At 40.9% G+C, this 25,257-nt stretch overlaps 1 protein-coding gene across 1 annotated transcript in view; it reads left to right on the top strand.

Moving 5' to 3' along the window:
• LOC146763853 (uncharacterized) overlaps positions 1–24,905 on the top strand; it is a 33,593-nt gene extending 8,688 nt beyond the window's left edge. The window contains exons 2-3 of the mRNA XM_085567940.1: positions 1,880–1,938; positions 4,076–24,905. Coding sequence (XP_085424066.1) covers positions 1,880–1,935 — 56 coding nt within the window. The 3' untranslated portion in view covers positions 1,936–1,938; positions 4,076–24,905. The remainder of the gene's footprint in view (positions 1–1,879; positions 1,939–4,075) is intronic.
• The last annotated feature ends 352 nt before the right edge of the window (positions 24,906–25,257 follow it).

Below are 25,257 nucleotides of genomic sequence, written 5' to 3'. Positions count from 1 at the left end.
ATATAATAAAAAATTGAAATTAATAATAGTGTTCATGAAACATGTCTCAATAGTGATGCCTGAGGAAAAATTCCTGTGCCTCAGGATGACGGGAAGGGAAGGGAAGGGAAGGGAAGGGAAGGGAAGGGAAGGGAAGGGAAGGGGCTAAATGTTAGGAAACTAATAATTCAGATTAAATACTTAGACTAAGCAAGAGGGAGTCACACAGTTTAGCTAAGTGTCAATTAAAGACCAGCAGCTGGGCTATCTACCCACCAGGCACCTATGACTCTTCAGGTTTCTCTTTCTACTCGTCAATCTCATCCTTTGTAACCTCTGTTTTACACAGCTATTTCTACCAACACACATGTACTATACCTCAATCACTATCAAGCAAACATTGAAAAAAAACCCCAACCAAACAAAAAACCCCTATGCATTTAACTTTATGTATGGCAATTTTTAGAGTTGTTATGTTTCAGTTTTCATGACAGTGCTACTCTGCAGCTTGGAATAAATCCCTTAAGAGATGAAAGATTTTTTTCCTGGAGCAGGATTCAGCACGTATTTTAATGGAATAATTGAGTCTCAGAATAGTTTGGGTTGGAAGGGGCCTTTAAAGTTCATCTAGTCCTACACTCCTGCCATGGGTAGAGGCTGTTTCATCTAGATCACTTTGTTCAGAGCTCCTTTGAACTTGACCTTGAATGAGCTCCAGGGCTGGGGCTATCACCTCTCTGGGCAGCCTGCTCCAGTGTTATCACAGAATAACAGAATTAAGTAGTTTGGAAAAGACCTTTAAGATCATCAAGTCCAACTATGACCAAGCACCACCTCGTCAACAAGACCATGGTACTAAGTGACATGTCTAATCTTTTTTTAAACACATCCAGGGATGGTGACTCCACCACTTCCCTGGGCAGACAGTTACAGTGCCCAATCACTCTTTCAGTGAAAAATCTTTTTCTAGTGTCTAGCCTTAACTTCCCTTGGCTCAGCTTAAGGCTGTGGCTTCTCATTCTGTCACTGGTTGTCACTGTTGGAGAAGAGACTGACTCCCATATGACTGCACCCTCATTTCAGGCAAATGTAGGCAGTGATAAAGTCTCTCTGAGGCTCCTTTTCTCCAGGATAAACAATCCCAGCTCCCTCAGCTGCTCTTCATAGCACTTGTGCTCCAGACCCTTCACCAGCCTTGCTGCCTTTCACTGGACTCACTCCAGCACCTCAACATTTTCCTTATAAACTGAGGGGCCCAGAACTGAACACAGGATTTGAGGTGTGGCCTCACCAGTGCCCAGCACAGGGGGACAATCCCTGCCCTGGTCCTGCTGCCACACCATTGCTGATCCAGGCCAGGATGCCATTGGCCTTCTTGGCCTCCTGGGCACACCCTGGCTCATGTTCAGCCGCTGTCACCAGCACCCCCAGGTCATTTTCTGCCTGCCCACCCTCCAGCCACTCTGTCCCCAGCCTGTAGCACTTCAGGGATTGCTGTGGCCAAAGTGCAGGACCTGGCACTTGGTCTTGTTAATTCTCAGATTGTTGGACTTGGCCCATCTATCCAGCCTGTCCAGGTCTCTCTGCAGAGCCCTCCTACCCTCCAGAAGATCAACACTTACACCCAGCTTGGTGTCCTCTGCTAATTTACTGTGGTAGATTTAATCACTTCATCCCAATAATGAATCTTAAACAGAACTGGTTTCACCACTCTTATTGCAAAATATTTTTTCTTTGTATCTAATTTAAACCTGACCTCTTTTGTTTTGAAACCTTAACCTTTGTCCCATTGCAAGACACCCTGTTAAACTGTCCCCATCTTTATGAGCCCCATAAAACACTGAAAATTCCACACCAAAGTCTCCCCAGAGCCTTCTTTTCACTCTCTCTGTCTTCACAGGAGATGTACTCTCTTCCTCTCATCATCTTCCTGGTTCTCCTCCAGACCTACTGTAAAAGGTCAGTATGTTTCCTGTGCTAAGAACTCCTGAGATGGATGCAGTGCTTCACCTGACATTTCACCAGCACAGAGCAGAATCCCCTCCCTCACCTAGCTGACTATGCTGCCTTGGATGCGGTCCAGGGCATGTTTGGCTTTCTGGGTTGTGAGTGACTGTCACCAGATCATGTGCAGTTTTTAAACAACCAGCTCCACCAAGTCCTTCTTGGCAGGGCTAGTCTCAGTCTGCCCACTTCCCAGCCCCTGATGATACATTGGCTTACTCCAACTCACTTGGTTGGAGGACCATGCTTGGCCAAGGACCTTGCACTTGGCCTTGTTCAATCTCCTAATAATGTTCATATATTTTTACTTCTTGATGGCTCAGGATGGCTTCCATCACTCTGGATGGCATCCTATTCCTCAGGCTTATAATCAGCATCACTCAGCTTGGTGTCATGCAAAAACTTGAAGAATGAAGGCTTATGACTGTAAGACTGCAAGACTTGGCAGACAAGCAGTCAGAGCACGTTAATTCAAATGGGGTCAATATAAGGTTGGCTGAACTGCCAGGCTATCGCTGTGCCAGCAGATGCAGACTCTGATGGAGGTGCTATGCTCTCCAGCTTTGTAGTGTTATATTTTAGTACAAAATGGCTGCATCTGTAAGCTGTACACCTCAGAAGGTGCTCCTAAGGGAGGTATCTTAAAAAGAAAGAACCAAGGGGAATATTTTTCCATCTACAATGGCAGCTGAATACAGAGCTCTTTAGGTTGTATTTTATAATTTGTTTGCATGTGAAGTCAAGACATCACATGCCAATAGTTCATTCACATTGCTCTATCCAGATTTACTCTGATGTCTGTGAGGTGCATAATTTAAAGGATTAACATTAATGTAAACCTCCATACCCTTGTCTTTTAATTTTTGGTAAGGTTGTTTGGAGTTTGTTGAAATTGCTATGTATGGGATTTGCAGTACCATGCAAAAAGGAGTTCTTTGCAAACACTGTTGTATGCAGCTGGTAGATGGCCCAACAGTACTTCCTCCAGGAATACTTAGTCAGATCTGGACTAGATAGTGGTGTGTCAAAAGTGCCCTCCTACAAAAGCCTAAGAGAGGTCAGTTAAAATCAGCTACTACAATGAAAGCTGGTTAGAGCCTAGATTTCGTCACACTTTACTACTAGAAGACATATGGTGGAGAGATTGTTTCTAGAGTAAGAAGGTATGGAAAAGGGACTTTTGCAGTACTTGCTTTCCTTATACACTTTCATACAGCACTTGAAGTATGTATTGTTGAGAAGCAAAGCTGGAATGGTTAGTGTGAACACATTGCTAAGATTTTTTCAGTTTGTCTTATTCTGTTCACAAGCTATTAATGAGTATATTTTTTTATGACTTAACATCCCCCTCTCCCTGCTGCTAAAGCATTGCCATTGGCTTTGGAAATGTCACATTAAGTAGTTTTTTCTATATGTTTGATATGTGGATATTTACAGTGACATTGTTCATCTTCCTTTCTTCACCTGTGGGTGCAGCTGATTGCCAGTGTCACTTAGCATAGACTGCTTCAGTATTAGAAGAGATTCTCTTTACCGATAGCAGAGGGATGGCAGCAGTAGTTTTGCCATTGTGGATGGTACAAACTTTGTCTGAACATTCTTATTAACAAGATCTTATTAGAAATATAAAAAAAATAATGAGAAAAGGCATAAGGATTAGCTGGCAAAATGAAGCAATTCCTCTTACGTGAAAGAAAGCGTGGAACAAATAGGAATATCAGTAGCATTTAATATAGGAGAATAAACTAATATAGCAACATAGTTACAGTCTCTGATGTCAGAGGAGATTATTGTTGACTTAAGAAAAGAAGTCTTATTTAATGGTGCCAGACTATGTACAGTGTGGAAGCTTACTCACTTTGCATGATACAAACAGAACTGGCTATCTTCAGGAGAAAATCTGATGTAACTTAACCAGTGCAAAGCATGTAATTCTCACAGTGCAGGTATGTGGTGGTGACATGATAAATACACTAGCTTCATACACTGCAGCTGCTGTAAAACTGGTGAACAAGGTGATTCATAATTGTTAAAAGAATTCTTAAGGAAAAATTACCTTTTTCACCTTCTTTTTTACCTATTTCAATTTCAGAAGAACTTTGTGCAAAGACAGCAGTACATGGGTTTGTTGTGTGTGACTGCCCCCCAGCAACTGGTGTGGTGATCCCTTGTGCAGCTGCTCAAGTCAGAGGATGCACTTTTTTTTTGGAAAGTCAGATCGCCTGGGGAAGATCAGGGATTTTTCCTGGCTTTCAACTGTTTCATTGGTATGCATTGCTGTAAGTAAAAAAACATGAGAAAACAATATTAAAAATGTTGCAAATATATTTAGAGATAGACATTTGTCTTGGGCCTGGGTGGTTTATTCTTATACATTTTTTTTTAATAGAAACAAAATAGAGGACATTGTCCAGATGAGTTAGACTTTCCTGTAGGTAATTAGAAATACTCTGGTCATTGCTGTAAGCCACATTAACCTGCTTGAACCAAAAGAGCACTGTAAATGGCTATTTACATATATCTGTTGTTTAATGCTGCTAGCATTTGTATGTTCAGGTACCTCATACAATATAAAAAAAAAAAATCAGCAAATCATGCATGAGCTCAGTGGGAGAACTAGGAACTTTCCCCCAGGCTTTCTGACCCAGAAATTGAACAAATTTTCCATTTGAGGCTTTGTACCATCATGTCTCAGTGTACACTGAAAACATTACTTATGGAAGTGAACCAAAGATCTGGTATCTACACATCTGATATAAAAAAATATAAATAATTATTTAAAAAATCTTCTGCATCAAATGTTTTTGTTTACATCTAGTACTGTTTGTCTCCTTCAATGTTTTCTATGGAAGAATTAAGCTCATTCCTTTATTCCTTTGCTTCTCCTTTTTCTCTTGCCCAAATCAATAAGAAGTCTGTTTTTGGATGCAGGCCAAGAGACTAAGTTAAAGAAAAGTTTCACAAAGCATTTAACAGGAACTGTCTGACATAACCCCTGACAAATGCAGGCACATGTTTGCTCTCCAGCTGGCATTCTTTGCACAGCCCAACATGAATGTATTTTAATGTACACTCTATTCACAGAATCATAGAATGGGTAAAGTTGGAACCTGAAGACTACAATGGCTCATGTGGTCCAGCCTCCCTGCTCAAGCAGGGCAATCCCAGAGCACATGCCACAGGATCGTGTCCCAGCAGTTCTTCGAGTATCTCCAGTGAGGGAGACTCCACATCCTCTCTGGGCAATCTGTTCCACAGCACGGTCACCTGCACGGTAAAGAAGTTCTTCCTTATGCTCAGGTAGAACTTTCTGTGCTCCAGTTTTTGGCCATTGCCCCTCAAGATGATCTCATACACTTGCCTTCTCACTTTAACCAGCAACCTGGACTTCATCAGTTACAAGTTTTAGTAGAAAGAGAGACTTCTGAACCATGCAGTAAATTTTAGTTATATTTTGGATATAGGTATCTAACAGATGGCTAAGTATTCTTTTTTCCAAAATCTAAGGTTAGCTTCCTCTCCCTCCTCCCAGTGAATCTATAAAAATACAAAAATGAATTGAAAATTCTCTCTGGGTAAACAGTTATAATGCTATGGCAGCATGTTCTGTGCTAGGCTTTGGCAAACCAGCTATAAAGCATAATTGTACCTGCAGGAGTGGGATTAGATAGCGAAAATCTCAATTTAGGCTAGTGGCTTTAATTTGTTTATCTATGAAGAAGAGGACATGTATATTATTAAATGGCCATAACTGACACCTCCAGTTATATATGTTTTAAATACCTATATGTGCTTCAGTCATTTAGAAAAAATCTTAGAAATAGATGGCTAATGAAATAATGGATAATAGATGTGAACACTTAGGTCATTTTGGTTGTGTTTTGAAAGGCTGAAATTGAGGAGGGAAAGATTATGCCGAAAGAAAAAAAAGAGGCACTTTATCTTTAAAAGTCTTATAAATATAAGGACAATTTATGGTTAATAACCATTGATTCCTAGAGGATTAAGAACATAGTACAGTAGCTTTTGAGATAAGACTTAAAAAATCAAGCAGAACAATGATTCATGACCTCATACTTCCTTTTTTAAACTTAGTTTCTTAGCAATCTACACTGTGTTGCAGAAATAGCACACCCAAACCCTTTATTTGCTGATAAAAATGAAGAATCATTTAGAAAATTCAGGAAGGACGTGGAGTTTTGGTGCTTCTTGAATACTGGGTAGCAATCCATGAAAGAAAGGATTTAAAATTAATTGGAGAGGGAACATGAGCAATTTTTTAGATAGAAATATGTTAAAAAGAAAAAATATCAACAGATCTTCTCATAAATTATTCCACTAAGTGAGATCTTTCCAGAAGAAAAGGGGTTGAAGAGGAAGGGACATTTGGAAAGTTCTATTTGTCATAAGCAGTTAACTTTTGATGGGTGTATTCATTTCTGAAGCCTAGGCTCAGTTATGAGCTAGGTGAGAGCAACTGGTTGGGACATTCAAGGTGATTCAATTAAATTAATTTTAAACCATGACTGGAAAAGAAAGAAGTATAAATGCTAAAAATTGCTATAATAATTTTTAACCTTTCAAATATATATTTCAATTTTTAATTTAAATAATATAAACACTTTTCAGTAAAATAATTCTCCTAAACATTATTACTTCATACAATTTCTGTGCAATTTGATATCTATGAAGTAATCAAAATATTTTGCTTTTAAAATTAAACAACTTATTCTACAAGGAAAATGACATATGTTAACTAAGCAATTCCAGTCAATTAATCTTTAAAGATATTAGATTGGAAAATATACTTCCTTATCATCTTAGTCATGAAGCATAGAAGGAAAGTATGCTGTATTTTCCTCCCTCAGCTCATAATATGTTTGTAATTTTAAATAACCCAGCTCTTGAAAAGAACTTTAAAAACAAGTAAAATCTGCTTGGAATTTGTAGAACTAGACATTAATGCCCTCAAAAGCTTAGGATTTAGCACTTCAACAACCCATGGCTGTAGATGGTTTGTGAGAAATTTCCATCAGTCTAGTAAGATTGAATTCCTCAAGCCAAGTTTGATTATGTTTTTAATTAGATTAGTAAGATGTAGGTGGTTTACTTCTCATAGTAGGTAATCAATATTTTTAATTTAAGCTATGAATAAAGTGCAGGAAGTGACATTTTCAATGCCAACGGGACACTGTTACTGGAATGTCATACCAAAGTACTCAGTGGTTTGTCTGGAACATGACATTAAAACTCTGTTAAAAAAAAAAGTCCTTTCAAGGCAATTCAAGGCTGAATAAGGTAGTAATGAAAATCTTGCTTTTCTCCCTATCTGCCATTATATCTTGTGGGATATCCAAACCAAAGGACGTCCAGATCTTTGGAGGCAGTGCACCTGAATGGGTGCAGAAAATAAAGGAATTCAGAGATGTAATGCAGTCAGGGGAATGAAGCACTGGGTTCACAGGGACTTCAAAGAAGATGTGGACATAAACACAAGAACACAAGAAATTAAAGCTGTACATGGTGACTCTTCACATATGACTAAGGAAAGGATAAGAAGGTAAAAAGTGGAAGAAGCAGGAGTTCTGTACACCATGGCTTTCTCACCCCAGCACACTGAAAGGGGCTCATAGTAGGGTGGCATTTTTCTCAAGCAGCCAGAATGTTTCCTTCCTAAGGTCTGTGTATTTCTGCTTGTGCCTTATTGTGTCTTGTAGATGGCAATGTCTGGCTCTTGTTTAAGTTTTACACAAGAAGACTCCCTTTTTCTACAAAGATATCATTTCTGGGCCACAGAGCTGGGCAGGTCTCACTGATGGCACTACCCATCTCTGTGATTGCCAAAGATGTTTTGAATCTGTGCTCAGCTTTGTGCCAACACACAGAGCCACCACCACTTAGAGAAGACTAACTCGCTTACTGTGCCTTGGGAAATGGGTGGGCAAACGTTTCCAGAGCTCCCTGGTCTTGCTAGATGCATCCCACTCAGTCAAAAAGGACACAGTCAGATCTATGCACTTACCCAGGAGAGACCCTTCTCCTTCTACAACACAGCAGTTACCACAGACTGCACTTCCTAAAAGCAATTTTGCTTTATGAATAGCTTGTATCTGCTCTTTTTAATGTTTATTTTATGACCAGTTAAGGGGAAATAATTATGGTTTTAGGTTATTCAAAAGCAGAATATTCCCAGGTGTCTGAGCTGTTCTGGGCTTCTTTCAGTCCTGTAAGAACCTGCTGAAAAAGCATTGGTAACTGTAGTGTCCATTTTCTAAATCAACATTTACCAGCGGAAGCCAGATGTGTATTTCTGATTTATCTGCATATTTTTTTTGTATTTTAAACTGGCACATATGTCAGTCCTTCAGCTTGGATAATTAATGATTCCTTACTGTTTCCCAGTCTGATATTTGCCCGCCTCTTCTTCCCTTATTGACTTCAGATTTTTTTTTCTCCAATGTGTGAAGAAAGAGGAAAGATTTGAAGATGGGTGGAGGGGAAACGTAGAAAAGGAGAAGTATACCTCAAGTCTACAGCAATGAGTTGGGTAGTCACTGATGCTGACACTGTCCAAGGTATTTGGCCCCAGTCTGCAGCACTGTTCTGCAGCTTGTCCATGACCTGAGCAGTCAAACACTGGGACAAATACATCTAAGCCTTGCACAATTTTAGACCTTTCTAGGACTTTCTCTAAGTAAAATCCTCATGGGCTGCGAAGGGTCAGGAAGGATGGAAAATGCAACCTGCCCTTCCAGAAGTCAAGGGCACAATTACCACAAGGACATGTGGTGAGTGTGATTTTCCTACCAGAAGTAAATGTGATGTGAAATGGGGCATGGAACTGTAATATCATGGAGCTGCTTTTTCAAGTTGCCATGCAGTAAGTAGTGGAGGTTCCTCACCAGAACCATTGCCAAGGGATGTTTTAAAGCCTCTTCTATATATTGGTGTATGATTCAGTCAGAAGTGAAGAGCATCCAGGTCAAAATTAGTCACGTTTTTGTTTTCTCCCTTTTAGAAGTGATTAATGAAGCATTGCTGCTGCATTGTTATGGAAGATTTCATTTAACTGCAGCTGCAATCATTATGTTAGCAAATCAGCTCTCTGCTCTCATTGAATTTGCTCTCTACAGCCCTACAGTTCAGGGACAGCTCTACCAAAATACATATAACACTCAGAAGCAAGAAGCCATTTAGAACAGAAACAGCAACAGAAAAAATTCACCACAGCCAGCAAAGCTCTGTATTAAATCACCAGTGATAGATCAAAGGACAATTGCACAGCTTTGAGTAATGGAGCTTTGCATCTTTATCTGACATTCAGACCAAGATTTGATTTAAAAACTGAGGTGTCCAATCCCTTCTAATAGTACCTTTGAAAAACTCCAGCTGCATAAACTTTACAGACCAGGATAGTAAAACTCTCTTATTTTTTCAATGGAGGTCAGCAGTTAGCACAAGCATTTACATGGAAAATTCAAAACACTCAGTCTTAGCATTGAGGAATGAAATCCCATTTGTTCTCTGCTAAAAATGAAAAATAGAAAAAACACAACAAAAAATGAACAAACAAACAAAGAAAAAACCCAATCCATAAAAACAAACAACAAAAAATCCAGAAAAACAAAACACCACAAAGAGGAAACTACAATCATCAGATGTCTCATCTCTCTACAGTCCAGTCTGGGAGCTTCTGTCCCCTTTCAGAAACAACAATACAAATACTTATGGCATTCAAAGGGAGGGGTGTCAAAATGGCAGTGGTTTATTTAAAAAGAAAATTCAGAACACTCCATGACTTCTACCTTGTAAACTTCACCTGAACCACATCCATCAGGACCCTTTGTGACCTTCAAAGTGGTGGAAGGAGGCTGGTCCACTCTTTGTGACCGAAGAGTTAGGAAATCTTTGTGTCAAGGACAGTACAGCAGTTCTCTCCCTTAGCCTGAGGGAGGGGCAAGCTATATAGAAGTTCCAATTAATGATCTGTGAGCATATTCCTCCTCCAAAAATGAATCCAGTATTTCTAAGAAAGAGTCCATTTGTGCAAGCACACCTACACTTCTTTCAGAAAAAGCATACCATATAAACTTGGCACAATCCTTTAACTGAGGCTTGCTAGTTTTAGCTTCTCATTTTCCCTACATCAAAACTCAGAATAGAACCTTCAGCTGGTGGAATCTGGCACATTCTCATTAGTTGCAGTAGAGTTGTGACAGCTCACGATAGAGGAAGACCTGTGCTCAGGACTGATTAATGCTGTGACCATTGCTGCAGGATTTGAATACTGAAGCTTCCTCCTGGCTGTCAGATGCTGAACACTGGGGAACTTAGAAATGTACCAGCATCCTTCCTAAGACCCTGCCTTCTGCCCAAGAACTGATAGATAGCCCTTGGCATCAAGTGCCTTGATTGCTGTGCTCACAAGGCTCCCTCTCAGTGGACATGTCAGCTAGGAATTTTTTGTTTATATTCTAGACATTCTCAATTTCTAGAAAAATTGCAGCTGTTATGGTCACAAAAATAAAGGGAATGTTGATATTTTTAGTCATTATAAGCAGATTTTGTCCACAGATTCTGAAGTAAACTTTAAGTCACTAGACGAATTCCTCTCTTGAAAGTTTCTTCCACCCTGAGATAGGTAGGTAGTCCATAACTACGGAATTAAGAGATAAAAACCCCTCTGTTACTGAAGTCTCTAAATCAAACTCTACAGCCTGTCTTGTACATTTTGGGGTGTATTTCTTTTTGGCATGTGTTCCTGTCAGTTATGTGTGCCTCTGTACCACCACACCATAAAGCAAGGAGTAAAACTTTTGCTACTGTTGGGAATTTTCCATTAGCAGCTGAAAGATGTGGCTTTTTGATTACTAAGGTAGGCTTTTATTGATGTGTGATTAACAGAAAAAAAAAAGAAAAAACTTTCCTACACCTTAATAGTAGAGTTTTTTTCTACTTTTTTCTACTTTTTTTGATATCTTTATTTCAAAAGAAATAAGGACATTTATTCCAAAACATAATCTGTTCTTACCTTTCAGGATTTAAATGTTTCAGGAAGGGGGAAAAGGAATTTACTTTTTTTAGGAAAGCAAAATATTTTTAGAGAAATTGTCAAAAATGTAGACAAACATACCATAGTATCTGACTTCACTTATATAGTAAGTGTTTTCAGGAAAAAAAAAAAAAGTCTTACTGTGTTAGGTTTCATAATTTTAACCAGGTCTGGAAAGATTTAGGTTTCAAAATATGACAGATCCATCACTGACTAAACTAATCTATCAAGGGAAATAAATTAGGTAAATTTTTGGATAAATGTAAAAGAAAAAAGCTTCATTTTTAAAAAAAAAATTTAATAAAACCACAAAATATTTCTCAATGGCTGGGTATTTTGATATTTGTTTCTCATTTTAAGAAAGCTTGAATCATAAGAGATGCAGCCAGATCAGATAGATAAACTGTTCCAGGAGAACTAAATACCAAGAGCCATTTATTAGAAATGGAGCACCAAGGCTTATATGGCTGGATGCAGAGAACTCCAATTGTAACAAAACTAATTTCTGATCTGCTCTCTTGCTGATAAACTGTAATTGGGGGCTGATTGAATATGAGGAGACTGTCATTCTTTTCTACTCAGTCTGACCTAACAGCCCTGGTCATTTCCTGCCAGAGACTGGAATAGGCTTTCTCAATCACCAGCAAAATGCATTTAGCTTGCTGAGAAAAAGCTCTTGAGCAGTATCTTGAAACACTTCTCATTTATTAAGCAAAATGGATGCAGCACACAAGGGAAGCATTTGAAAGGGGGACCAGCATTTTAAACAGGGATTCAGCAGCAGATCATCAGCTAATCAGTGCCGTTTATTTGATTATTTTTCCAATCTCTTGTGCAAATGCTATCCCAAAATCTTCTGACACCATTGACAGCAGGATCCTTCACAACCATGTCTCCCACTGTCAAGTCATACCAAGCAGCTCTGTACAGGCTTCTTTTGTCATGCAAATATAGATAAAGCAAATCAGAAGTAGAAAATAAAGGCTTTTCTTTGGGTTGCTCCTGGCCCTTGCTCCCCCCGATTTAAGGCTGATGGGGAATTTCAGCTTGGACTTCTGGAGTCCCACTGGGGTTTCAGGAAGGTCTCTGTAGAGCATCACAAATTGCCAGAAGGATGGCCCTGGACAGGTTACCAGGCACGCCACCAGTGTGGCTTGACAGGTAGTGGCCAGCAGCCAAGGGGAGTAAATGTGGCAACAGGGGAGGCAGATCCACACAGGCCACTGAGGATGCCACCTACGCTGGACGATGAGCTCCAAACACTGTGGTCCTGTTCTGGTTACACAGCTCACACCCTACTGGCTCTTGAACTGAAGGTGTGACTGCAACTGCCTAAATTCTTTTTGTGTTTCATGGCTGTGTTTTCACACTTCTGCCACAGCATGAGATCAGTACTTGTGTCCTTTAGAAGGGAAATGTGAGTGCATGTTTTACAGTGTTTTAAACCCTGTTGGTAAGTACACTGAGTCCTCCTATGATATCCAGCTCTGGAATTTGGTAAATCCTATTCTGAGGTAATCAGCTCTTTCTCCAACACAAAAACAACAGGTTGAAGACAGGAGAGGTAAGTGGCATTAGCATCTCAGGACACACAGCAGTGTGCACTGGCATTGACTCGAGAGGTAATTTTGGGAATTTTTGTTTACAGCTTCAGAGAATGCAGCTGACCTTTAGTTCTCCCATGCTATTTTTCAGTTCTTAAGGCCTAATACAGTGTCCTGGAGTAGGGTTCCAGTTTAGGACTATGTGGGTGTAACCACACTGTGTATTATACACCCCTCTGTCATTTCTAATTAACTGCTAATGATGGGTCATTTGCAGGACCTGACCTGTGCGCACCAGACGCCTTGGGCTGCAGGCTGGGTAGGCAGGATAGTGTTTCTGTTTCCTGTTACAGCACCAGCACAGTTACCCACATTCTGAGGGGTCATCTCTGCTGTTGGGCCCTAATGGACTCAATGACACTGCGGTGGTGTGTTTTTCTTTCATTTAATATTTGTTCAATATCTGTTCATCCCCCCCCATCCCTAATCTCCTCCTTTCCCCAGCTGTCAATCTTCCCTTTCCCTGCCCCTTTCCCTGGAACCTTCCCTGTCATTCATCCTAGCCCACTCGTCTGCTTCCAGAGCATTCCCTGTCTATTTAGTGAGGCTCAACACCCTATTGATTACTTTGTGCTATTCCACTCCCCTGCTTCCCCTGATAGGTTTGTCATATGTTAGTTCTGCCCTAAACTCCTCCCCTGCTATTCCTTTATTGGTTGCTGTTCCTATACCCCTCCTCCTGAATTCTTGTATAAAAGCTGTGCTCCCGCTCCCGAGGGAGTCTTGGGGCTCACTGAATAAAACCATCCTGTTCACCCCCAAGTCCCGTGTCGCCTTCGTCTGTCCCCGCGCCACCGACTGGGACAGCAGAGCTTTGCAGGAGGAGCGGCCGCCCGTTCTCTTCCCTCACTGCCCAGCACGGCACCGCTCGGGGAACCGCGGCGAAGGGAGTGTTTGCCGCGCTACCACAACATGACACCAGCAGAATAGGCAGGTGCAAGGACTTCGACCATCAAGGACTTCCAAATATCCCATGACTCACAGTACGGCATCATTCCATTGTGAAACTCCCTGCTCTGGGGGAGGTACTGAGCATTCCCACCTGAACCTGAGCAGTTTTGGGGACTTGGAACAATACCACTTGACAAATCCGGTGAAGGATCAGAGATTCTACAGGACTACTGCTTTTAATAAGATGTGACCACCACTTCTACAGGAATGCCACCACCAGCTGATAGGGCTGTGACTATCACTGTCCAACGTGGTGGCAGGTTTGTTTAAGCCAGTTCTATGTGTATCATTGCATTTTTTGTAATCTTTCTATTCAATTGTAACTCTGACCTGAAACTTATTTTATGGTAATTGAGTGGGGTTCATTTTTTCAAACCGGTTTAAATACAAACCAGCACGTACTGCAGTTTAATTTTTTTCTATCCTTTTTAAAATCTTACTTAATGAAGAGTATTCTTCTTGTTGATAGACCTGACCTGGAGAAAGTCTTGGATATCAGTTTTGTGAAATTACCCCCTCTGCAGAGGGTCCATGTTGAAATAAAATTTTGATTGTAACAAGGTAGTTCTATTATTATTCCACTGAGGAATCACCAAAGGACCTGTCTCTCTATGTAGACATGGTTGGACACAAGGTCTCATTCTTCCTCTTCACTCCCTTTTATTTGCTTTTTTGAGCCCATTCTAATCTAACCCATGACACTGCTTTTTACTTCACATAGCTTTGCACTAAACCTTTTATGAGCCTTTAACTGCTTCACTTATGACTTTCTTGTGGTTGAGGCTTCCTGTCATGTAAAACAGCCTACTGTTCCATCAAAACCACTCATGAAAATCCATCTGTTTCATAAAGAAACCCATAATCATTAAACACTGTACTTTCTTATTCTGCCCCATTACTAGAGGCATTGTATTATACAAGCTTTATCCATAAATTGAAGGGAAAGGCTTATTGTATTTTACTTCCATTTTCCATCTACAGCAAAGCCTCATGTGTACTTATTATGCCCATAAATAATATGTAATACAGTTTTCTTTAGCAGTTCCTTATAGTGACTTATTGGGAAAGTAATTACCCAAACCTAGTGTGAAGAGGTTGAGCTGTGGCAATTTATTCACATCTTTATGCATAGCAGATAATACTTGAGTTTCCATTAGCTGCAGGAGCACAAAGAATTTCAGAAACTCAATGTTGTGTGTGTTGTTCACTTAGACTTGAAGCTGAGTCATAAAAACATGCATTTTGTAGAGGAGGTATCTGATTATAGCTGGAGGGATGATCTATATGTTTAATCATCTTGCTTAATTCTAATAAATATCATGTTGTTGTGTACAATAATGTGCAAATTTTATTAAAAGACAGAAGCAAACTTGAAGAGATGAACCTAGATTCCCTCATTATTTATAGGTAAGGACTTTAGGGTTATGAATTAATTTAGAAACATCATGAGAAAATAGGGTAAATATTTACTGACACTGAATAACATATGGCCTATTTAAACTTAAGATCTGTAGTATGCATGGAGGGAAAGAGTGGGAGACTGAAAAAAGAGCACTGGGTGCTTTTTCTGCTAGTTCATGTTTTAGAAATCAGACAACTCAAACTATTCCCTTGATATATCTGATAGGAGGAGCATTTACAGTTCAACAACATTCTCTTGAAATGAAGATTTTGAAAGTTTGATTTCTTAAAGTTGCAAGCTTGTTTTTTCATACTTTCTAAGATGTGCATGTTAAACACATACCATGGTTCAAACATGGCCTTAAGTCAAGAATAGAAATATATGTGTCTCATTCAAAGTTATTTGTGTATGCATGCAAATGTTTGCCCTTCCAAGTCTGCCTGATTGTCCCTGTGCTACTCTTCCAACAATTAACACATGATAATGTTATCTTCTATATGCGAATTAATTTGATAGGGAAACATGCCAGGGCAGGAAAAACAGAAGTAATTAAAATGCTCATTTTTACTATCAGTAGCTCCATGGGAGATCAAGCTGCATGTTGACCTCATCATCTCAGAGGTTTTCACTAACTTCAACAGAAAACATGTATACTTACCCACTTTATATTAAAACACCCAAAGCTTTACCACACACATAAACAAAATTCAGTAACCAAAGAAAAAAGAAAAAATAATAAACCTCATCAATACTTTATTTGGACAAAATATGAAGTCAAAAAAATGTGATAAAAAGGTGTAGCTGTCACATAACACCAATATACAATGAAAGAAAACTCTGAAAAGAGCAATAAAGAAAAAGGCTATGTGTACTCAGTAACTTCAGAAGGTAGTGATGCTGAGAATTATGTGTATAAAACTAAGACTACCTCCCAAAGCAGCAGAGCTATCGAAGAGAAAACACAACACCAATTAAATGAAATTGCCTGTGCAGGCAACAAAGCAAGATTAAAAGCACAGCTCCTTTCAAGCCAGGAAAGTTAAAAAATACATATCTCAGAAGACCAGGTGTTTGGATAAAAACTAGTCTCTCCTGAAGACACTCTTCAGATCCACTTAGCTCAAACCTTAAGCCTTTTTCTGAGCATCTCCTCCCTTGTCCTGATGCCCTTTCATTCCAAGAGCATCCTTTAGCCCCCTGAATATATGTTCTAATCGAAAAGTTGGTCTTATTCATTGTTCTTGCAATGTAATGTGAGCATTGTGTTTCCATACAAAGGATGTGAGGTTCCGTGCTGTTTAAGACTTTTATCCGGTTTGGCATTAAGGAATTAATTCCTGTTCTAATCCAGTTGCTTTTTGGTGGCTGACTGCCCTTTGCTGTGGTGGAACAATAGATCAAGATGGTCATACACCTACAATTGAACTTACCCAAAGAATGTCAGCTTATGAAAAAAACTGATATTACTCTTATTTAATGCCTCATACCCCTTCATATAAAACATCCTGTGAAGCTGTCGGAATTGTGTTCTAAAACAGATTAACAACAGCATTTTTCTTGTTATGGAAACCTAACTTGGAAGTGAAGATTTTTGGTATATGGAAAATATAAGAAAACCAGGCTGTTTTTTAGGTAATGATGTTCTATTTGGCAAAAGTGGAGAGTATAATTTGTCCTATTATTTAATTTTTTTTTTTAGCTTTTAACTTCTAAATAAAGGAGGCTTCTATGTACACATTACCATAGAGAAAGTCACCATTAAAATTTGTATCAACCTAAATATGAGTTATGTTACTACTATACTGCTTAGCTAAAACCAGAATTTGGTTTGCTTATTTCCTGCTGTTGAACCTTGCTATCAAAGGAGCCTCTGGCAATCATTAATGGATTGTGTTCATGTTTCTGAATAACCATGAATGTAATTCAACAAATACAGGCTGTTTCTGAAATACATGCTGGATTTTCCTTGCTATAGCCAGTGTAAGCTAGATTCAGAAGCCTGATATATATGTCTCATATATGTCTGAAGTTTTCCCAGACTGCTGGATGATTCTTCACTATATCACTGTCACAATCTGCTTGTGTGGGGTGTCGTGATGGTTTGCGATGGATCCCCAAAGTGCAAAAAAGGCAAACAGCAGGGGATTATCAGTTAATTACAACAAATGCACCTTAATTAGGAGTCAAAACAGTAAATGCGATAGTGGAGTCAGAAAGGAAATAAAAAAAGAGAGAGAGAGAAAAGAGGGGGATGGGAATAGCTACCGACACAGGCGAGATCTTCACTGGTCTGGATGATGGGGATCTGTCTTGTTGTGTGGGGAGAGTCTCCAAAGTTCTGTTCAACCCAGGGGTCCAGTTATAGTCCACTGAGGAAAGAAGGGGGGAACTTGCAGGACAATGAGTGTCTATTGAAATTACTGCGGGGAACAGGTAAGTCCACTAAAACCACCAAGGCAGGATGAGCACAATGAAGAATAAGTCCATTGGAGCAACTGAAGGAGAACAGGTCATGTCATTAGTGGTTTTCCCCACTCCCTGTGGCAGGGGTCTCAATCTCAGTCCTTGGGAGGGGAGTTTTTGATCTCCCTCTGTCACGGTGGTAACGAGGCAGATGGGGGGTCTTCAGTGAGAGACCACTAGGGTCTCAGTCTGCTTAAACTTCAGAGGAAAGTTCAGTCTGCTTAAAGATTAGGAAAGCATTGGAGTGAGTGGGTATTGCAGGAGGCTGTTCCTTGCTGGGTTTAGGTACTTGCTCATTCCTTGCCAAGCCCTTGCCAGGCCTTGCCAGGCCTTGCTTGGAACAGCTAGGGTGATGGTATAGCAACTGCACTGGCACTGTGGTCTTCTCCAAGCCAGAACTGCAGTGGGGGAGGGATTCCCCTTCGTGGCAATTGGGAGGCAGAAAGAAAATGAGGAGGGTTTCGGACAGCCTCTTACAACCACTCACAAGAGAAAGGGAATCACAGGAAATGTTGTAGTATCAAAACTGATATATGTATTAGTAAAAGTGTATAATATCAATCTGCCTATCCTCACATGGTGAATATGGTTCTTTTTTTTGCATGTACAAATCTTACTGTACCTATGAAGTTTTTTTGGATAGGAGAGTATGATGGAAGGCTCTCTGCACATTAACTGACATTTCAGAATGACTCTAGAAATCAATCCCTTAAATCTTCAATGATATCTTTCTGACAAGGTTATAATCTCTGTAAAATTGATGGTAAGAGCAGTGAACAAACCTGTCAGTAATTCTGACTCTCACAGATCTAATTGGAAGGAGCATGTAACATGCTGAATGTAACTAGGAAGCTGCAAGTGTCTTGTTAAATACCATCCATTAAAATATAGACTGAAGTGATGCACAAGTGTCTGCCAGAGCTTAACGCTGCCCATGACTGAGAAGATTAGAGCATTTTGCTGTGAGGGTTGCCTTGCTATCTTACCAAAATTGAACATCATTGCAAAGGAATGATGGATCTTTGTAAAAAACAGTAACTCATGCTGTTGGCCTTTGAGCCGTGACAAATTCTCTTGATCCTAGGATTTGGAGAGGCAGTGACAGTATGTTGCCATAGGTAGGGGCTGTGTTGCTTATGAAAGTTTCTCTGCAGCCAAAGCTCTGCTGTGTGCTGTACTCTTTGTCTCCCCAGTGGAAACACCACACATTAGGCCCTGTCATGCTCTGGCCATGGCCATGGTCCCTGGTAGGATGCCAGTGAAGCAAGGGAATGGGAGATGTCTTGAGAAACCCTAGATAGAGGCTACTTCACTGCATTTCATTAAAGATCTGAGAGACGTAGATATCCTGACATGAACCCAAGTAATTGAGACAAAATCAAATACAAAAGATCTGACAGGTTGACAGTAATCTGCCTAGATGTGATAAGAAATCTATCCATTTAACAGCTCTGTGTAAGGCTCAAAATTTAGAGGAATCTTGGATACATGTTTAGCCCAGTATCAGGGTTCGTTCACAAAGTATTTGCTTATAAAAAGTGCACAGGACCTAATGTCTTTATGCTGTTCCATATAAGCATAATGAAGGGGCAGTCTCTATTTATGTGTGTATTAATAACACTGAAAGAAGCCTTGTCTGAGCCTCCACCATGGAACTTGCTCCATGTGGCTGTGTGTGGGAGTCTCATTTGGGCTTGGGCCTGGGAATGGAGTCTGTGCCTGAGCAGATTTAGGGATGGCCGTTTTTCCAACTTTGTCTCCTGCCTTAGATGCACTTCTGAGTAATGTGTTTCCTGAATGGACCCCAGGCAGGTAGCTTGTCTCCAGTTCTGTCTTTGGCCAGGTTGGCAGGACAGACTTTGGATCCATGTTGTAGACTTGCCTTCAGTTGTATTTATGGCATCATCTCTTTTTCTCCTGACTGAGCTCTCTGTTGTGTCTGGCACAGTTGGTGGACCCTGTCACTAACACCTGGCTCTGTGTGATGTGCTTAGTGTCTGTGAGACTGTGCCTCATGGATGATGGTGTGTGTTGTGCTGGGGTTGCCCTGGACTCTCGCTTGCCTGCAGAAGCCCCTGCTGTTCCTTGCTCTGCACCTTCAAAACTTTGTGTACAGTTTAAGTGCCGCATATGTCAGAGTTTGCACACACACATCTAGTCTAATAGCATAGGCAAATTATATTTTGGCTACACAAACAGGCAGTTAGAAATGTAAGCTGGCCATCTGAGTGCCCTTGACTAGTCATTGTATGCAACATCAACTGTTTGCAGGAGATTTGCCAGTGTCTGTGAAACTTGAACAGTGTGGGCTGGGATTGTTGTCACTGCTGAACATGGAAGACTGAATACTCCCTTTCAGTAGTGACTTTTTTCCTCCTTGCAGTGCTCCAACCTGTAATTTCTGTGTTGGAACAGGGCAAGGCCTGATGTACTAGCTGCAGTTCTCACAACACCCAGGCTCTACCCCTTCCTTATGGTGGTAGTCTGATACTTGTAATTAGCAGGAACTATAACAATCAGTGGAGCTCTTTGAACTAAAAACTTCTCATAACCAGAGTCAGTTTGTCTGCTGCTTAAGTCAGTCACAGACTCTAGGCTGTGTCAGGATTTACTTATGCAAATTAAGAGATCACACCACAGTGAGTAGTAGACAACATGGGAATAGTCTTTTTAAATATTGAAAATCAAAACTGAGGAATGAAAGGCTGTAGGTGGAAACGGTTATAAGACCTATAGGAATAAAAATGTTTTATTTAGCTTTGTAAATGTTTGATCTAATTTCAGGCCAAAGTGACTTTCCCTGCTTCTTCCTGGCAACCTCACATGACAGTGTTTGAGTGTTTGGTATTCCAATAATTAAAGGATGCCTTCAAGAAATACACTGACTATCTGGAAACTTTCTCTATTCATCCACTTTTGTAACTGAAAATTAAATTTCTAACATATATTCTTCTTCTGTGAGCCTGCAGTCTGCAATATTTCAGTGCCATCAACAGTTTCAACTTTCTATTTTAAAAAGATTTCTGTTGTCAGAATGTTGAAACCAAACTCAGTTTTGAGGAAATTTTGGTTTAAATCAGAATGGTTTGCTGCAGATGATTAATTTTTGGGCTTAGCCCCACTTCCATTGCAACCTCCATCTTGGTGCAGGCAGGTCTCTGGGCTGCCAGATTCACACAGTCTCTTCTCAGTGGTTCTCTTCTTCCTCTGTACCCTAGTGAGTGGAGTTCCCCAGATGCCCACTGTGATGAGGATATCTGCTGAACCCCCAAGGATCATCTCCTGGACTGGCTTTGGAGGATAGCCCCACTTTGTCTGGGCAAAGAGATATAGCAAATTAAATTGTTTGGCTGCCGTCCCTTTTCAGGGGTGATCCTTTGTTGGTGCATGAGATCATGGTAACCGTTTCCATACATCCTTATAAACCTTTCATCCTGGCAAGAATTAACGGGAAAAAGGTAATAAATAAATGAAATCTACTTGCTCTGAATTTGCCTAAATTCACTGATTTCCAGAGACTGTATCCAGCATGTGCTGTTGTCTCTGATATCCCAGCTGTAGCACCACTGAAGAACACTTTTGCTTAGGTATGTAGTGACAGATTGCTATTTTAAGCATTAGGGTTGGAAAATTTGGAGCAAGTGTTAACTCCCTTAATCTTTTTATCCTGGCTCAACTCATCACTGACAGCTGCATTGCAGGCATGAGGAATGAACTGGGAAAATCCAATTTATGAACCCTCAGAGCTTGATTTCAAAGGACTCCTGAAACAAGAATAATCTACTGATGAGACATTACAACTTATACATGCTCTTTCACCAACCATTTTTCTCACCAGACAGACTCCAGTGTATAAGGTCACTCAGAACTTGCTGAAGCTGAAGTCAACAGGAAGAGGCAAGTATTCTGCAGTAAATATTTCTTTTGTGGGGAGAAAATTCCCTTGCCATGATACTTCATTGTTTTTATCTACTCCTCTTTCTTCCTTCCAACTTCCTCCTCTTCTTTTCCACTTGGAGGATTTAAAAAGCTTGTTTTATAAATTTTTTCTTTTTAAAGGGGAATGAAGGCACCAAGCACCAAGCCAAACTAAAGATGATATCAAATTGCCCTGTTAACTCTTGGAAACATACTGCCTATGTCTAGGCCAATGATTGCAAACCAGTAATTTAGGAAGCTAGTCTTACAGGAACACTAGGTCTTCAGTCCTGTAAAACTCTGAGACCAACATTGGTGTCTGCATAATAATACAGGTGACAAACAGTGTATTATTGATACATGCGACATGATATGGAAAAATAAGATAATCACTGGAAATTTGTTTTGCATGCAGGTTGTACTTTGGTACTGAAGAGCTATTCCACTATTGGAAATGATGTTTTGAGAGGCAAAATTAATAATTTATTTCCTTATACCCAAGGTTATCTTGTTTTCCTGAGAAATGCAGCAATCCTTAAGCACAGGGAATTGTTTAGTTAGCTATGACTGGCCTGATCTTGTGTTTGTGGTAACAAACACTTGAGTTGTGATTGACCTTGGTGACCTTCAGAGATCCTTCCTCAATGTTTCAATGATATTCTGCCATCCTATACTTTTTAAAAGAATTTACAACATCCCTTCAATGGATGCCAGTCTTTCACTATCCCATATCTGTTTCCCTCTCACATTTCATGTTACATGTTTTCACAGACTCATAGAATGATTTTGGTTGGAAAAGACCTTTAAAAAATATTTAACCGAATCTCCCTGCAATGAACAAGGACATCTTCAAAATCACAAAATCACAGAATGGATAAAGTTGGAAGGTACCAAAATGGGATTGTGTGGTCCACCCTTCTGCTGAAGTAGATTCATGTTAGATTACACAGCTCAGCATTGCATCCAGAGGGTTCTTGAATATCTCCAGGGAAGTAAATAAATTCTTCCTCAGATTCAGGTGAAACCTTCTGTGCTCCAGTGTCTGCCCACTGCCTCTTGTCCTATTGCTTGGCACTACTGAGCAGAGCCCGGCTCATTCCCTTGACACCCTTCCTTCAGAACTCATAGGCATGGACTGGGTCTCCTCTCAGTTGTCTCCTCTTCAGGCTGAGCAAGCTCAGCTCTCAGTCTTTCCTCATAAGAGAGATGCTCCAGACCCTTTATCATCTTTGTAGCCCTTTTCTGGACCCAGTCCACAAACTCCATGTCTCTCTCCTTCTGAGGAGCCCAGAAATAAGAGCCATGTCCAGCTGTTTCTTAAATGCCTCCAGGGATGGTGACTCCATTGTCTCTGGGCAGTCCCTTTCAATGGTTAACAACTCCTTCCATGAAGAAATTACTTCTCATGCCCAGCATGGACCTCCCCGGTGTAGCTTGAGGCTATGTCCTCCTGTCCTTTTACCAGTTGCCTGGGAGAAGAGACCAACCTCCACCTGGCTACAGCCTCCTTTTAGGCAATTGTAGAGAGTGATAAACTCTCTCTTGTGCCCCTTTTCTCCAGGATAAACAGTCTCAGCTCTCTCAGCTGTTCCTCTTTAGGCTTTTTCTCCAGACCTTTCCCCAGATCTGTTGCCCTTCTCCAGGCACACTCCAGCTCCTCAGTGTCCATGCTTGCAGTGAGGGACCCAGCACTGGAGATAGGACTTAAGGTGTGGCCTCACCAGTGCCCAGCAAAGGAAGACAATCCCTGCCCTGGTCCTGCTGCCACACCATTGCTGATCCAGGCCAGGATGCCATTTGCCTTCTTGGCCTCCTGGGCACACCCTGGCTCATGTCCAGCCACTGTCACCAGCACCCCCAGGTCCTTTCCAGCCACTCTGCCCCAGCCTGTGGAGCTGCCTGGGGCTGTTGTGACCCAAGGGCAGGACCCAGCACTGGGCCTTGTAGAACCTCACACCATTGGCCTCAGCCCATGATCCAGCCTGCCCAGATCCTCTGCAGAGCCTTCCTGCCCTCCAGCAGATCAACAACCCACACAGCTTGGAGTGGTCTGCAAACTTGCTGAGGGTGTACTCAATCATCCATCTCATCATTCAAGACAGTAAACAGGACTGACCCAAATGCTGAGCCCCGAGGAGCACCACTATGGCACACTGCTGGCTCAGCTTGCTGTCCACCAGGATCCCCAGGTCATTCTCTACAGTTATCAGGTTGTTCAGAGCCCAGTCCAGCCTGACCTTGAATGTTTCCAGGTGTGAGGTGTTTATCACCTCTGAGAACCATTTCCTTCAAGGTTTCACCACCCTCATCATAAAAAAAAAAAAAATATTTTTTCTAGTCTGAATCTGCCTTCTTTTAGTTTAAAAACATTATCCCTTGTCCTATCGTAACAGGCCCTGCTAAAATGTTTGTCTTTCCCCATCTGTTAATTTTAATACTGGAGCAATAAGATCTCCCTGTAGCCATCTCTTTTCCAGACTGAGCAACCCAAAGTACCTCAGTCTTTCCTCACAGGAGAGGAGTTTCTTACCTTTAATAATTTTTATGGTTGTCCTCTGGACCCACTCCAGCAGGTCCACATGTTTCCTGTGCTGAAGACCTCAGAGCTGGATGCAACTCCCCATGTGGGGTCTCACCAGAGTTAAGGCTAGGCTTAGAATCCTCTCCCTTGCCCTGCTGGCCATGCAGCTTTGGATGCAGCCCAGAATAGACCTGGTTGTACAGGCTGTAAGTGTATATTGCTGGGTCATGTCCAGTTTTCACCCACCAGTACTTCTAATTGGGCTTTCCTCAATCCCTTCAACTCCTATCCTATATTTTTACCAAGGGTTGCCCTGATCCAGGTGCAATACCTCACAGCTGGCCTTGTTTGTTCTCCTGAGGTTCACAGAGGCCCACTTCTCTAACTTGTCTTGATCCCTCTGAATGGCATATTGTCCTTCAGATGGATTGGCCACAATGCTCAGCTTGGGGCTGTCTTCAAATATGCTGAGGTTGCACTTGATCCCACTGCATATTAAAATGTCTTGGTCTCAGTATGGACCCCTGAGGGACACCACTTGTCACTGATCTCCTAGGCATTGAGCCATTGATGACTGCCCTCTGGATGTTCCATCTAACCAATTTCTCATCCACCAAACAGTAGACCCGTGAAACCCAACTCCTCCAATTCAGAGAGAAGAAAATCATGGTGGGTTATGGTAAACAATTTATAGAAGTCCAGATAGATGGCATCTTGTCCATTGATAGAGTCCCTCCACCACAGATGGCCACTGGGGTGGTCAGGCAGGATTTCCCCTTGGTGAATGTGTACTGGCTGTCTCAAACCGTATCCCTGTCCTCCATGTGCCTTAGCACAGCTCTACGATGATCTGTTCCATCATCTTTTCAGGCATAGAGCTGAGTGAGGCTGAAATGCTAGTATTTTCCAGGGTCCTAATTTCTATATTTTTAAAATATGGGTACAATGTTTCTCTTTTTCCAGTCACTGGGGACTTTGTCTGATTGCCATCACTTTTTCTGCTGGTATCAAGATGCTTGCTTACACAAGCATCTTGTTTAAGTAAGATCTTGCAAAACTAGGTATAGTTTTGCAACTTACCACCTATGGTAAAATTGCATTTATTCTTGGCAATTTTACCTATACCTTAATGACATCTTCTTCTTCCCTCTCAAATCGGTCTTGTTCACTTTGGTTTATCAACCTATTGACAGACATCAGTTGTCTTTTTTTTCCATTCTTCAGTATAGCAGATCAGGTGGTCCAAACTCATTTAGTCTTATGTGCATCCTCACAGCCTTTCACATTACTTTTCATATCCCAAGTTAATCTTTGCATTCATGACAATACTGTAGGTAGAATTCAAGAAGTGCTGCAGCTAATA

This window comes from Lonchura striata, chromosome Z, assembly GCF_050655825.1.
Source record: "Lonchura striata isolate lonStrDom1 chromosome Z, ASM5065582v1, whole genome shotgun sequence".
Taxonomy (NCBI): Eukaryota; Metazoa; Chordata; class Aves; order Passeriformes; family Estrildidae; genus Lonchura; species Lonchura striata.
Note: the sequence above shows the minus strand (reverse complement) of the source record. Positions and strands in the feature narration are given on the sequence as shown.